Source organism: Leuciscus leuciscus (genome assembly GCF_965113295.1).
Source record: "Leuciscus leuciscus genome assembly, chromosome: 25".
Lineage (NCBI taxonomy): Eukaryota > Metazoa > Chordata > Actinopteri > Cypriniformes > Leuciscidae > Leuciscus > Leuciscus leuciscus.
In genome coordinates this window covers 28,295,565-28,313,017 of record NC_138724.1, presented here as the reverse complement: position 1 = coordinate 28,313,017, position 17,453 = coordinate 28,295,565, and the positions used below count along the sequence as shown (strand labels likewise).

Sequence of the window (17,453 nt, the reverse complement as noted above, 5' to 3'; positions counted from 1 at the left end):
TTTAATAAATGTATTTAATAAATGTATTTATTTTATTAATACATTAATTAATTTTAATTTATATATAAAAACATTATATAAATAAATAAATACCGCCAATGTTGCTCGCGTCGCCAGGTAAACAACACCTGAGGGAGAAACCGCTTGCATTTCTATTCTGGCAATCATTTGAGACTCACAGTGGCAGAGATCAAGACTGTGTGTAACATCACATCACGTTTCACACTGAACGTCCCCTGAAACGCTCACACACACGTGCAGGAGAGAGAGCGAGGCTTGTCAACACACAGCCAGAGTTATTGGAAGAATGATTAGTGCACTTGGAGCCGAGACCCCCGGGGCTCTTAATGAGGCTGTGTGGCTCTGGTTATGAGGAAAGCAGAGTCCGGCTCTAGACTGTGAACAGCAGAGCTTATTCTGACCTTCAGTCACAGTTATAAGACACGACTGTTAGAGAAAACTCTGTGTAAAAACACAGCTTCCACAAGAGGTTTTTAACGCCATAGAAGAACCATTTCAATGATCAGTTCTAAACAGAACCTTTTCTTTTACTATGAAGAACCTTTTGTGCGACTGAAAGATTTCATGGACTTAAAAAAAGAAAATAACTATCTATCTATCTCTCTATCTATCTATCTATCTATCTATCTCTCTATCTATCTCTCTATCTATCTATCTATCTATCTATCTATCTGTCTATCTGTCTCTCCATCTGTCCATCTATCCATCCATCTCTCTCTTGTCAATCCATCTATCCATCCATCCGTCCATCCATCATCCATCTATATATCTCTCCATCCATCTCTCTCTTGTCAATCCATCTATCCATCCATCCGTCCATCCATCATCCATCTATATATCTCTCCATCCATCTCTCTCTTGTCAATCCATCTATCCATCCATCATCCATCTATATATCTCTCCATCCATCTCTCTCTCATCAATCCATCTCTCTCTCATCAATCCATCTATCCATCCATCCGTCCATCCATCATCCATCTATATATCTCTCCATCCATCTCTCTCTTGTAAATCCATCTATCCATCCATCCGTCCATCCATCATCCATCTATATATCTCTCCATCCATCTCTCTCTTGTCAATCCATCCATCCATCCATCATCCATCTATATATCTCTCCATCCATCTCTCTCTCATCAATCCATCTCTCTCTCATCAATCCATCTATCCATCCATCCGTCCATCCATCTATCCATCCATCTCTCCATCCATCCGTCCATCCATCATCCATCTATATATCTCTCCATCCATCTCTCTCTTGTAAATCCATCTATCCATCCATCAATCATCCATCTATATATCTCTCCATCCATCTCTCTCGTCAATCCATCTATCCATCCATCCATCATCCATCTATATATCTCTCCATCCATCTCTCTCTCTTGTCAATCCATCTATCCATCCATCCATCCATCCATCCATCATCCATCTATATATCTCTCCATCCATCTCTCTCGTCAATCCATCTATCCATCCATCCATCATCATCTATATATCTCTCCATCCATCTCTCTCTTGTCAATCCATCTATCCATCCATCCGTCCATCCATCATCCATCTATTTATCTCTCCATCCAATTCTCTCTCTTGTCAATCCATCCGTCCATCTATCTGTATTTGTGCTAAAAAAAAACAATAGTAGAGTCAGGAAATAGTATAAATAGAACATATTTATTTATTTTGCTAAAACAATTTCTTAAAATATATGAGGCAATATTTATCTAATTTTAATTTAAAACAAAAAATGTACAATAAATAAACTATACACACACACACACAGAGAACTGATGATCCTAGTCTCTCTAGCAGAAACCCTTAAGTAAGTTATTGCTAAACGGATTAACTAACTTTTTTCTATCGATTGGAGTTCCTTATAAGGCCTCAGATGTCCTGGAGTCCTGATGAACGCTGCAACCGACTGCAAACACTTAGTGTAATGAAGCATTAATTCCCCCTGAACACAACCGTAAACTCTGCTCGGAAACGGCATTACCGCCACATCTGTAATAAATATGGAGGCTCTGAGGCACAAAAAACATCTCAAGGCTTCAGAAGACCACAGAAACAAGATGTTAAGCCTTTCAGCAGTTAGGGTTGAGATGTTGTGGATCTCATTAACTCCAGCAGATAAGATAAGAGCTGGCTGTGTTACAGGACAATGACGGCATATTCAGAACAACACACTTGCATAATACTCATCATATTTAGCATGCATTCTGTGCAGAGTATGCAAATGTTCAGCGTGCACATCTGATCAGACCCAGATGGAGCCTGCATACGTCTCTCACATTGCCAGCACTGGATCTGGAGGGAATTCTGGAGAGTGATGGTCAGAGTAGTGCACTTCTACTTTAGTTTATGAAAGCATCATCATATTAGCCAAATCATATGTTTCTGATACATATTCCTGAGGATGACAAACAATATTTGGCCAAAAAAATTTAAATAAAAAATACACAACTAGAGCACACTGTGTGGAAACAATGCAATGTGCTCAGCATTTCATTTCCAGTGTGACTATCAAATGAATATCAACCATTTTAACACGTTTTCGTAGACATTCATATCCAACACGATAACTGGAGGCCACATGAATGTAAAGTAGTGCATTTACATATACATCACGAGAACAACTCATTTCAGAGTGAACTATTCTGTATTAAGACACTAAATTCAATAGTTAAATTATTATAAACTCGTAGTTATTAGTAGTTAACAATTATAAACTCAATATTTAAATTATTAGAAATATCGAACAGATATGTGAAGTAAGCAGAAAAAAGTAAAAAAAAAAACAGAAATAGAATATTAAAATAGAATATTAAATGCAAATATTAAATGGAAATATGTAGAGGTAGCCCAAGATGCTTTTCTCATGACATTACTAAGATCAAACAGGAGAATTTTTTTTAATAAATAATAGAAAATACAATATAATATTACATTTAAACATAAACATAAATATCTAGAGGTAGCTAACTACCTTTACTGCCAAATACACTTTGTGAAGACATTAGTAAGATAAAAAAAGTTAAAATAATAAAAAATATAATATTGCAGTAACCAGTTTGCAAATATTTAAATCAGAACACTCCCTGAGGGCCACTAAGCCCCGCCTCCAGTCCCGCCCACATTTCCACAATGCCCCGCCCCCTTCTTCAGCAGAACTGAACACAAAGACAGCTTCATTCCACACAGGTGTGTCCTGCTCAACAACCAGCAGCACTTCATGAAAGAAGGTGTGTGTGTGTGTGTGTGTGTGTGTGTGTGTGTGTGTGTGTGTGTGTGTGTGTGTGTGTGTGTGTGTGTGTGTGTGTGTGTGTGTGTGTGTGTGTGTGTGTGTGTGTGTGTGTGGAAAGAAAAACAGAAAGCCATAGTGTGTTTTAGCGAAAGTTAGAAGACAGATAAAGAGAAACGCAGAGCCAAACAGAGCGCATCTGTGTCTTTGAGGTGTGTGTTTAAATCTCAGCAGACATTTAATCTTAATCCAATTTCATCAACGCTCACGTCCCACCAAAACACTGACGCTCTCTTTCTCTCGTCCCACCCAAACAAACCCACATCAGAGAGAGAGAGAGAGAGAGAGAGAGAGAGTCCGGAGCAGACCACCTGAACCCTCAGCGCTCAGGTGTTTTCATTACACACACACCGCCAGCAGAAACACCAGCCTCATATTTGTACAGGTGCATGAGACAGGGAGAATAACCTTTGAAAAGAGACGAGGACTTTTAGTTCTGTGGGACTTTGAGAGCAAAACCAGACTCGCTGAAGGATATTTAATAAAACCGACAAAATCGACACACTCATTCTTCTGTAGAGGAACCTAATACACCTTCATTTTATTTTACACTAACTTCACTGTTCATTTTTTTTACAAATAAAATATACAATAAAATATATAATAATAATAATAATTTTGAATAATTTTATTCCTGTAAAAATATTGTACTAAATATTCCTAAAATAATAAGAGCAAAACTGCATAAGATATTTAAGGCTCAAAGAATATTCAAAGAATATATCTGGAATTAAGTTTATTTTTCCACTGGAAAATATTTTTAAAGCACAATTAAAATTAAAATTAAAATTAAAATTAAAATTAAAATTAAAATTAAAATTTAAATTTAAATTTAAATTAAAATTTAAATTTAAATTAAAATAATAAAACAATAAAATTATAAAGAAAAAAGAACAATGTTAAGAAAAAGTTACAAAGTTACAAAAACAAAGTTAAGAAATATCATATATAATATATATATATCACTATTAATCACTATTTAGAAAATAGTAATTCCATCTGCTCTCAGTGTTTATACTAATATTTACATTTATTTACTCATTCCTTCCAGTGAACCTGCCATTACCTCCACATTAAACCCATTTCACAGCATTAAATACAAAGATACCCGATACCCAAAGATATCAAAACACGCGTCAAACACGACTGAAAACACTAGTGCTGAAAAACCCCAAACATTTTAATGTTCACTAATAAGGGGTTTATGGGAATGACGAGGGGGTCAGAGGTCAAGCTGAATCAAAATAAACACGCCGGCATGTCGTTCAGCGTGAACCCGCTCAAAAACCAAAGACGGAGAGCGCAGCATCTCACTCCCTGAACAGCAATATCCGGTGTTTATTTCTCCTTCCCATATTCTTTTTTTTCCCAATTCCTGAAAGATAGGTTGTGGCGCACACAGACTGAAGAAGAAAACAGGCAGACTGGCTTTTATTAGCGCAAACTGACACAGCAACAGATCTGATACAAGCCCTATATTTAATTATTTAATATGATTTATATTTACTTTATTATACACACACACACAATAATGAAATTTAAAATAATATAAAATAAAATAAAAATATGTATGTTTTTATTTAAAATATTTTAATATATTTTAATTTAGTTTATATATATATACACACACACCCACACATATACATACATATATATATATAAACTAAATTAAAATATATTAAAACAATTTAAATAAAAACATACACATTTTTTATTACATTATATATATATATGTGTGTGTGTGGGTGTGTGTGTGTGTGTGTATATATATTTAAAAAAGTTTTTTTTTATTAAATATTTATTTATAAATATTTATAAATATATATTATAAATATTTATAAAATACATATTTATATATTAAATAAGTGTAAACTTATTATTTTAAGTTTACACACACACACAAACATTATTAATGTATATATATATATATATATATATATATATATATATATATATATATATATATATATATATATATATACACATTAATAATGTTTGTGTGTGTAAACTTAAAATAATTAAGAATTTAAATAAAGTTAAATATTGAAATATAATTTTATATAAACACACATATACATACATTTCTTTTTTTTCTTTTTTCTTTTTTAAATGTGTGCTTGTACAGAAAAAAACCCTTGAAACTGAACCACAGTTTATGCTGATAGTCAAACGTCCGGCTAGACGAGACTAGAAGCCAAGTGTCCTCGTTACACAAGCAATAAATCTGCTGGAAATCCTGAATTATGTTTGAGCAGGAGCTGGCGGTCCGAGCGCTTGAAGTGCTCAGCTCATTCCCAAACACTCCCGGCAGCCAGAACACAGTCAAAGATCTTCTCACAACGGCACAGCAATTCATTAATTTGACACAAGCCCCTACAAATCCTGCTCTTTCAGTTCAGTCCTCATGAAAAGACCTTTCATTGAGCCAGTCTGGTAAACCCGTCTCAAACCTGATCTCAGTTCAGCTTTCATGACTAAACGGCCACAGAAAAACACAAGCCTTAACATTCCACCTGACTCACTCGCAGCGCTGATGTATCCAACACACACACACACACACACACACACACACACACACACACATAATCCAGCAATGATATCACACAGGAATTCTGGGATTGAGCAGGGACGAACAAAAGCAGAGAGAGAGAGAGAGAGAGAGAGAGAGAGAGAGAGAGAGAGAGAGAGAGAGAGAGAGAGAGAGACTTGCATTTGCATTTATTCATTAAGTATTCTCACTATTAACTACAACTTTTGCCTCAAACTCCTAATCACTGGAATTTAACAGTTAGTAAAGTAGTTGTTAATTCAGATTAAAGGATGTAGAATAAGGTCATGAAGAATAAGGCATTAATATGTGCTTTATAAGTACTAATAAACAGCCAATATCCTAGTAATATGCATGCTAAAAAGCAACTAGTTTATATTTGGACCCTAAACTGAAGTTTTACCGACGATTTTATTCAAAGCAACTTACAATTACTCCATTTTGAGTCACTAAGACTCAAACACATCTTGGAATTTATACACCAAAATTAAAGGAAAGTCCCAGCCAACAAATATAAATGTAATACTTTTACTATTAAAAATGGAAAACAAATGTAAAATAAAAACTAGTACTAATAAAATGAGTATCTATCTAAATAATGAACCATCGCAAGGCTTCTATATTCCATATTATGAAAATGTATTTACTATATAGAAACTATTTAAAATAGTAAATTTGCATTTTATTACAATTTATGGCAAAACTTTTTCCCAGATGCATCACACCAGAAATGGAAGGTCAAGTAGCGTGCATTGCATTGTGGGATACCAAATCTTACACAATGTGCTCTGGATGTACGCTGCACATTTTGGCTTGTACTTGTAAGTCATCCAAGTATTGCATAAATACAGAAATTAGCATAATAATATGAGTAGTACAGCATGCCAAACAAACTCAAATAAAGAGAGAAAGAATATACTAAATTGTATTTTCAGTCTAAGATTCAGAGTTCTCCGATTTACATATTATCAGACCCTCTCTGAGACTGAAGATATTCACAGTGTAAATGATCTCAGTAACCAGTCACATGAGTCACTGATGATTTCATACTCTCGAGACTCACAGAAGTCTGGCTGGATCCTCCTCCACTTCATCCTCTCATTATACTTAGTCTCAGACAGAGTTGTTTTGTGTCAATACGACGCATGTTCCCACTCCCATCATTCTTGGCGAGACCTGACTGAATATCTGACAGAGAACAATACACTTTTGTGGACTGATTCCCAATAAGACCTAATAACTATAGTGGAATATTTCAGAAAACAATGTCATTCACACTTTAAAGCGGCCGTATTACGCCCTTTTACAGTCTTGATGTTGTTTTTGGCTCTACTAGAACAGGTTTTCCTGCTTGAATGTTGATTATTTTCCTCATATTCTCCATTGTTGCGGCTCCTCTCTTCCCAGTCTGTCAGTAACGCTCTTTTTTGTTCCTGTCTCTATGAAGCCCCTCCTTCTGAAAAACACACTGTGCTCTGATTGGTCGGCTGGAGCAGTGTGTCGTGATTGGTCGAACACTTCGAGTGTGTTTAGGAAATGTCCCGCCCCTAATTACCATAACCTCCAGTTTCACAACGAACTAACTCAACCAGGCCCCGCCCCTTTATTATGAATATGAATTATTTAAATGAGGAATATTGTGACGTGTTCGTTCCCGGAAGAAACTCAAGACTACAATGAGTTCAGAAACACTGACACTGATATAGAGAATAACTCCCGCTGGAGGGACGTTTTCATGCTCAATCAGCAACAATACACACTAAAGAAAGTTGAACATGGAAAAAAAGCATAATAGGTGTGGCAGATTCACAGATGAGTTCAAAGATCAAACTAAACAAAACAGCACATCAACCTCATTCAGACACAAATGACTTTAAGTGCATCTGGGAGATGTTACATCTATCGAGAGAGACGACAATAGATGGACAAACACGCTCACAGGCACAAAAATGATACTTATGGAAACAAAACTGATAATTATAGGTCAAATTCTGTGTTTCTCTGATCAAACAGCGCTACACCCGGCATCTCTCTTACCGCCCACTTCCTCTCTCACGCCCTTCCTGTTCTTTATTTCCCCCCTAATATGAGCCTTCAGGGCTTCTCACAGGCCCTAATGAGAGATATGCTTTCATTGGTCTTGACAGGCCCACGCTAGCACACCTCATCATGGGCGGCAGGAGAGCGGACAGCGCCCAGTGTCAGGAAAACACAGAGCACATGCTGAAAGTCACATGAGATGCTTTCACAGGAGTGGCCAGACAATAAAAACAAGCCCTGCTCGGAAACAGACCTGCGTTTTCAGCACAGCAGAGACTAAAAGTCAAGTTATCTTGATTTCTAATACCCCTTTTCCACCAAGGCAGAGCTGGTGCTGGTTCGGAGCCAGAGCCTAGTTTCAAATCGGTTCTTTGTTTTTCCACCGCCAAAGCACCAGCTCCGAACCAGTAAAACTGGTTCTTAAGTAGCACCAAATCATTGCAGGGTCTAGAACGGAGCCAAGAAAGAACCGCTTGCGTCAGAGGCTGGGGGCGGGGTTACCGTGGCCAACAAGACTGAAGAGAAACTTGTGACCGCCATTTTTAAATAGCAGCTAGTCGAGCTAATAGCAGCTCGATTATAATATCCGTCTATGTATAAGATACGGCGAGCCGCACGAACGCGTTGGATTCGCCGTGTTTGGATGCCTATTTATTTTCGCAAACCCATGAGCATTCATAGTAACGCAACGTCTATTATTGTTGCTGCCTTGTTCGAGATGCATCGGAGCAGCGTGGACCGATCAGAGCTGCGGGAGTGTTTGGAGATCATACGACTCCTTGTGCTTTTTGATCGCTTTCGCAGTGCTTTGATTTCATGTGCTGATCGTTCTGCGAGAAGCCGATGCATCTCGAACAAGTCTGGTGTGTTTGTGTTTGGCGCTGCCGCACGCGCGTTGCTGGGCAACATGATACGTATGCAGTGACGTAAGATATAGCTCTGTTGTGGCTCTCTGGCCGGTGGAAACGCAAACCGGTTCGTCAGTCGAACCAACTCCGAACTGGCAATAGCTCTAGCTCTGAACCAGCACCCGGTTCTTGTTGGTGGAAAAGGGGTATTATAGAGCTTTATGGGTTTGTTTCAAAGCAGCTTCGCTGTAATAAACAGGAAAAATAAGAGAATCAATGATGCAAACTTAAAATATGAGATGAATTCATATTCTGCTGTAAAGAAGACAGTGTCAGCGTCAGTGTTGATTCAATTCAGTTTAATAACCGTTGATGTTACAAACTTTTTCAATTATGAAACAAAGTTGACGCACCATAAAGCAGCTCTATAGAAAACAGTGGCTTCATCATCCAGCTCACGTTCAGGAGCAGCAAAATCAATAATATTACTGATTATTATGTGCCTTATAAATCTTTTAATGCGTCTTATGGACTATAGACTATATTTATGTTGGCCTAAATAAGTGTAGAAAGATGAGTTTTGATCAGCTGAACAGAGTCACACAAGGTTCCCACACTTTCTGGCAAATTCATTTCCATACGTTTTCTAGGATCCTAGAATTTCTTAAAAGATTAAATATTGTAGTCATTTGTAGTCAAAAAAGGGATTATTTAGAATTGATTATATCTTTTTTTATTTTATTATACTGACTATGGAAACTTCAATGATTTTTTTTTTCATGGCTTTTTCTAGTCCTAGAAAACACACTTATGAAATTCCCTGATATTTCCAGGCTTTTCCAGGACCGTGGGAATCATGGTCACAAAACCGGTCTGAATGATTTATTATATCCGACTGAATCAGTCAAGTTGACAGCGCACAGACTCATGAAACAAGGACTGTCTATTTCATATATGACAGATTCATGACAGCCAAGATGTTTTGGAACAATCTGTTACATAAGGATGAATTAAAATGACCTTTTCAAAAGAAACGATTCACTGAGTCGGCTTAGTAAATATAAGTATTTTTGTAATACAATGACCAAAACTTCTAGGTAAACAAAGTTGGTAACATTTTATAATAAGGTCCCATTAGTTAAAGTTTGTTAATGTGAATACAACTAACAATTAGCAATACATTTGTTACAGTATGTATTCATCTTTGTTCATGTTAGCTAATAAAAACACAGCTGTTCATTGTAGCTCAGGTCCATTCAATAATATTACCAGATACAACTTTTGATTTTAATAATGCATTTGTAAATGTTTACATTAACACCAACTAAGAATAATAAATGCATCAGAAGTATTTTTCATTGTTAGTTCATTACTATAGACACTCTAAATACTGTATTTAACTAATGTCAACAAATGGAACCTTATTGTAAAGAGTTACAAAAAAAAGTCACAGCTTTCAAAATCACCACAGCTGAGAGAGAGAAAAACTGAGAGGATGCCTCACATAATCACATAATCACATAATCATATAATCAAATGTACGGGACAGGAAAGAAACAGAAAACAAGACAGTAATGAGACAGGAAACAGACAGGATAGAGGCAGGAAATAGAAAGGAAAGAAACTAGAAGCAGACAGGAAAGAAACATGAATGAGGGAGGAAACAAACAGGAATGAGACAGGAAACAATCAGGAAAGAGACAGGAAACAAACAGGAAAGAAACAGGAAACAAACAGGAAACAAAAAGGAAAGAGACAGGAAAGAAACATGAAACAGAGAGGAATGAGACTGGAAATAAACAGGAAACAAACAGGAAACAAACAGGAAAGAGACAGGAAACAAAAAGGAAAGAGACAGGAAAGAAACATGAAACAGAGAGGAATGAGACCGGAAATAAACAGGAATGAGACTGGAAACAGTCAGGAAAGAGACACGAAAGAGAGATGAATGAGGCAGGGAAGAGACTGTAAACAAACAGGAATGAGACCAAAAACAAACAGGAATGAGACCGGAAACAAACAGAAAAGGGACAGGAAAGAAACATGAAACAAACAGGAAAGAGACCGGAAACAAAAAGGAAAGAGACCGGAAACAAAAAGGAAAGAGACCGGAAGCAGACAGGAAAGAAACATGAAAAAGACCGGAATAAGACCGGAAACAGTCAGGAAAGAGACACGAAAGAGAGATGAATGAGGCAGGGAAGAGACAGGAAACAAACAGGAAACAGACACGAAAGAGAGATAAATGAGGCAGGGAAGAGACAGGAAACAAACAGGAAACAGACAGGAAACAGAGATGAATGAGGCAGGGAAGAGACAGGAAACAAACAGGAAACAGTCAGGAAACAGACAGGAATGAGACCGGAAACAAACAGGAATGAGACCGGAAACAGTCAGGAAAGAGACACGAAAGAGAGATGAATGAGGGAGGGAAGAGACAGGAAACAAACAGGAAACAGACAGGAAACAGAGATGAATGAGGCAGGGAAGAGACAGGAAACAAACAGGAAACAGACAGGAAACAGAGATGAATGAGGCAGGGAAGAGACAGGAAACAAACAGGAAACAGACAGGAAAGAGAGATGAATGAGGCAGGGAAGAGACAGGAAACAAACAGGAAACAGACAGGAAACAGAGATGAATGAGGCAGGGAAGAGACAGGAAACAAACAGGAAACAGACAGGAAACAAACAGGAATGAGACCAGAAGCAGACAGGAAATAAACAGACAGGATTGAGGCAGGAAACAGTACCTGGTTGAATTCAGATGCTGAGTAGAGACTGATTCTTCTTCTTTTGCCATAAACGGGCTTCTCAACAGACTGAAAGAGAGAAACAGGCGCTTTCCTTCATCTCACAGCTGAGGAACAGGAAGATCTTGAGATGATTCGGAGGGAAAAGGATGAAAAGGTGAGGATACTTTAAAAGAGAAATTAAACGACAGGGGAAAAGAGGAAAATCTAAAAGCATTTGCTTGTTTACACCATATACGCAAACACAAAACTCCTAAACTGAACAACATCAGCCTGCAAACCACACACAAGCAAACAACCACAGAGCTCGATGGATGGATGAAAAACCAGAGGAACTCACTGTGAAGCGTCTGTTACTACAGGTAGAGTGATGTCTTCACCAGTGAAGTCCAGTTCATCCATCAGACTGTTGTTTCGGGAGATCACGGGGCCATCCAACTTTTTCTTAACTGTCGAGAAAATTCAATTACAGTATCTCCATTAAACCACAAACTCGCATGACAGATGATATAAAAGATAAACAGGCAAGTGTTTAGATGTGATGGAATAAAAATAACTGCACAAATATCAGAAAATGTACGCATTCAGAAGAAAACTCAAGAAAAGAGACTGAGAAATAAGAGAAAGAAAGAGAGGGCAATTGAAAAACGAGGCAAGGAAAAGACAGACAGATACCTGGAGAAGAAGGACAGCTGAGAGTGAAAGCCGACCACGAGCGCTGCCGGTCTATTGACATGCAGACAGAAGAAAAAGTGCAAACTAAGATCATGCTAAATGACAAACAACACAAGATAAGCGGCAGAGGCAGAACACGATCAATACGAAAGTTGAAAATACTTATGCCAGTTTTTTTTTTTTTTTTTTTGCATAAATATATAAGAAAAAGTGCACTTTAAACCAAATTATGCACTTACTAGACTGAAAAATTAAGTGCATTATGTTATGCATGTTAACCAATTAGCCTGATAAAATAGGCGCGTCCCAAATTGCGCACTATTCTATGCCATTTTTATTAGTGTAAAAATTCATAAAAGAAAACAATTCCACATCAAATACCCAGATGATGCACTTATTTAACTGAAAAAACAAAGTGTGGATTGTTGGACACTTCATGCACTCAACTGATGCAGTTTTCCTTATACACACATACATATACATATATATATATATGGTGAAAGTGATTGCACCAAGTACCACATGTTCCTGGATCAACATCTTTGTTGATCCTGGAACAACTTTCCAATCAACCAATCAGATTTGAGGGACAAGTTTACAGTTTATGTCAAGTTTAGGCTTAGAACCACGGTGAGGTGCTTCAACATCAGTGTTATTCACCGGTCATTTCCCTCTGATTTTAGGGAAAAGTTATGGGTAGGGTTAGGTTTAGGGGTAGGGATAGGGTAAGGACTACATTTTGGGACAGGAATGTTATTCCAGGATCAACAAAATATGTCACGGTGACCATATATATACATGCACATGTAAGAGTGTGTGTGTGTGTGTGTGTTTCTCAACAAACTCCAAATGATCTGAGCTGCTAGTCACGTCGATTTCACATCTCTATACTCTTATATTTTCATTTCTTCTTTTATTTATACATTTTTTTACATATCTGTTTTAATGAAACTGCTTTAACACGCATTGAATAATTTATGCAAACCGCTGCCTTTTAATTGTCACTTTTTGTTTTTAAGCGTCTTTAAGTTGCAAGCCACATCAATACAACATGCACTCGCAAAAAAGCAGAAGCAGAAGCAGAAAACCACAGCGCCAAAGTTCTCACCTGACGATCGGAAAAGTTTCGCGATGCCTGCGTAAAGGGAAAAACATGTAACCGTTTAACTTAGTGGGACATTTGGCCTAACTTTTTACAATCCCAGTCAATTCCCACGGATAAAAACCAAGTCCTCCAAAAGTATTTGTCTTGTTGAATATCCAGTTTAACTCAGAAATGCGTTACATGATGGGTTGAAAATGTCACTTTTCCTAAATGTTATGATTCATCTCAGAACTTTAGCACTTAATGCTAACTGAGATGCTAAAATGAATGGTAAATATACTTTTTCAACAAACGCTCAGAGAATCTAACCGGCTCAAGGCTTTGATAAGCCGAACTGCTGAACATGATTTTTTCTTTTTCCCCAGTTCAAAGGACTGCAGACATGTGCTGCGATTTCATTATCTTTCCCCTCTTCACTTCTAATTAAGCTTCAGAAGAGACGTCTCTGCTGGGGACCGTCTGTGTTGATGTGTCTGCTTTTATGATGAAGCCGTTTGACAGGAAAACTCATAAAAACAGACTTATTAACAGACTGGTTTGGCAGGGGACCGTTTGAGCGCCGGATGCCTTCCATTCACATGTGGAAAATGACATTTATTCAGTATGGAAAAGTGGGTCACGTCGAAACTTTTCATCTTTCCATCCTCTTTATGCAGCTTCCGCTCAATTTATGGGGTAAAAGAATGGAGGACGTAAACGACTGCAGCCTCTTTTGTGTCTTGTTTTCTGGTTGATGAATCTCACTGGATGCTCCAGTGGAGAAGAAACTTTCACTTCAGTTTCTTGGATGCAAGTTCAACATTTTTGTGCTTATTACTACTCAGGTATTTCCAGTTTTCTGGAAGCCAGATGAGAGCGATCTGTTGAATTTGGCCAATACGAGTCGACACTTAATAAAATCAAGCTCAGATTTGCCGCGGTCTAATTCATTTAACGGACAGGCTTCTCATGTGACACTGTTAAGAAGAAACATCAGGAACAAGGTCCTCTTCTTAACAGTGGGTCAACACTGGCAATGTTACATGCAAACTAATAATATGCTAATAATCGGATTGAGAAACTGAAATAAACTCTCTTCATCTCTTCAAACTCCTCAAACGAATCAGCCATGTTAAAAAAAACGGACACATTTTTGACACGGAAAACTGGAAATACTTTCTCCATCGGATTAAAAAAATAAATAAAAATAAATAAATAAATAAAAATAATAATAATGAAAAAACTTTTTTTTTTTTTGTAAAAATTTAAAAATGATTTTTTTTTTTTACCAAAATAAAAGTCTCAATTGAACGGAATCATCTTTATGTAAACATCTCAATCGATCCAATTAGGCGCGTAAACCTTTCAATCCAAATACTTTCTTGATCAGATAAAAATATTTAAATAAAATAAATAGCAAATACAATTATTAAAACCGAAAATAAAATTAAAATAAAACTGAAAATAAAAAAATATAGTCAAGTCTCAATTGAACTGAACTGTCTTCATGTAAACCCCTCAATCGATCCGATTAGGCGCGTAAACCTTTCTCGATCTGATACTAAAACATCTTGCGCACATTAGCAGTGCCGCGGTGTGTGTGTTTATTTACGTCTCGCAAACCTGCATATGGTCAAATATTTAGAAATTATGTTCAGAATAGATGTAATGCACATGTAAATGAATATTTGAATTGGATTACAAAGTTTATGTCATATAAACAGTAATGCTATAGGATTGGATTGACTGACGGACGGATGAAATCAGTGCATGAAAACATGCCGACAGTGAACGGATCAAAAACAGCGTCAGCAATGAAGCTTCCCAAAGCAAAATATATGGTGTTATGATGAGCTATACATCTTTCAGTAACTTAACTGAATACCAGATGAAGTATTACATGACCTATGATAACAGAAGTCAGTGGTAATTGAGAAGAGAATATTAAGCTTGTGTTACCTGAGGACTCGTCTGAGAAGACCCCGTCTTTATCATCGATGTGGTCATAGGTGATTTGCGGGATGGAAATGGCTCGTTCTCCTCCGGGACCCAGAGAACCGTTATCACGCGTGGCCTTGGGCTTCCGCTTATATCGCTTGCTCTGAGGAGGCAAGAGTCACAACATTACATGGACTTTTTAAAGGAATTATTCATCTAAAATTGAATTTAGCGCACGTGTCACATGCACTAGTAGTTTTATGATGCTTTTTGTCATTTCCAGAGCTGGATTTCCCCTTTATAAATGGACAACAAAGTTAAAGACCCCCATGTGGTGAAAAACAAGTTTAAATAAAGTAAAGCTAAATAAAACTATAAAAAATAAATAAATTAAAAAAAAACAGTAAAAGTGACAAAAGCTCATAACAAAATTACAATGAAAGCTGAAAACATAAAACAAAGCTAATTCAAAATATCAATAAATTCTATAATAACATATAAATAATGCTAAAATAACACTAGTTTGCAGAAACATTTACACTGAAAACAAAATATTAATAAATTCTATATTAACATAAATAATGCTAAAATTACACTAGTTTGCAGAAACATTTACACTGAAAACAAAATATTAATAAATTCTATAATAACATATAAATAATGCTAAAAAAACACTAGTTTGCAGAAACATTTACACTGAAAACAACTAATAAAACACTTTCATTTATCTTTTCACTCCCTCATATTTTATGGAAAACAATGGCAAATACTCTTCAAATAATTTCACGAAAAAAAGCAAGTCATACGCAACATGAGTGAAAGTAAATGATGATTTTACACTTCAAATGCCATTATGCATTATTGCATGCAGAGAGAAATTCAGAAGAACGGTGACGTCCGAATCCTGAATCCAAAAACAAAGCCACATTAAAACTCATATTTAATCTGATAAGAAATCGACGCGGCGGTTTCAAGAAACTCTTTGTTTCTTCCCAAGAATCGCTGATAAGACTTGCGTAAAAAAATAAATAAAAATGTCGACGATTCACGGGGCAAAAATCCCACAGATATGAATTTCAAATTTGCCCTTTATTGGAGAGCATCATGAATATGCATGTTGTGAATTTATGAATTCTGCGGTGACTTTGCAACCTACACAAGCGAATACCTCCGGAGTAAAACATGAGTCACGTCACGAAAAACCATAAAATCAGGGCTTCCCACTGGCCTGAATAACTGCTATGGGGGGGGGGGGGGGGGGGGGGGGGGGGGGGGGATGAATGAATGAGAGGTTTATGAACGAGAGCAGTCACACGCCCGCGCGGAAAGAGTTGGACCCAATATGTTTTGGAGTCAGAGCTACACAAAGATTGTTTTGTTGTTCTTGCGCTACACAAAGGTTTTGCTCCCAGGAGAGAGGCTGCGATGACATCATGGCATTTGACTGAGTCTTTGTGCGAGACAGACAAAGGGGGTCAAACGGGTGAGCGAGAGACACCGAGAAACCACTCCGTCCCATGACATCAGGCCTCTCGCGGCGCTTCTCACACCTCAACCTACATCCCGACCGGCTCTCTCTTTTATTCTCACCTTGAAAATCGCCCTGTGGAATCCACCGCGGGGTTAAACCCGTCACACGGCACAGTGTTAATTAAAATGTTGAATGGCAAAAAGCTTCTGGCTCCGTGTCAAACGCGCAAAGTCCCTTGAAGGCAGTGTTGGGGAAGTTAAACTAGCTTTTCATCATCTGAACTAGTTAAATGACAGTCAAGCTGTTTAAAAACAATATAGTTTGCAACACTACAGGCTACTAACAAGTTATTATTTTAAACAGTATTTTTTTCATACTTTTTAATTTTGCAGACACATTTACACTAAAAACAACAGTAACAATTGACATTAAGGTTCATTGTTCATGTATTAACTAACATGTATGTATTAATCTTTGTTAATGTTAGTTAATAAACAGTTGTTATATATAAAAATACAGCTGTTCATTGTTCATGTTAGTTCACAGTGCAATTAATATTAACTATGATTAATAAATGCAATCTCAAAATATCAAGTCTCACCCCTTCATTTTCTCGTTGAATATCAACGTTTACTGTAAATGTGTCAAATTAAAGAGGTAAAATTTGTTTAATTTCATGTTGATTTGAAACTGTAACCGTTTATATTACTAATTACAACTACAAATGTCTGATCTGCTCACCAAGATTGCATTTATTTTATTATAAATACAGTAAAAT

The 17,453-nt window shown here is 36.9% G+C and overlaps 1 protein-coding gene across 1 annotated transcript in view; it reads right to left on the bottom strand.

Moving 5' to 3' along the window:
- kcnq1.2 (potassium voltage-gated channel, KQT-like subfamily, member 1.2) overlaps positions 1-17,453 on the bottom strand; it is a 153,725-nt gene that overhangs the window by 100,093 nt on the left and 36,179 nt on the right. The window contains exons 11-14 of the mRNA XM_082160658.1: positions 15,226-15,367; positions 13,291-13,317; positions 11,848-11,956; positions 11,508-11,576 (exon numbers count right to left, since the gene is read on the bottom strand). Coding sequence (XP_082016784.1) covers positions 11,508-11,576; positions 11,848-11,956; positions 13,291-13,317; positions 15,226-15,367 — 347 coding nt within the window. The remainder of the gene's footprint in view (positions 1-11,507; positions 11,577-11,847; positions 11,957-13,290; positions 13,318-15,225; positions 15,368-17,453) is intronic.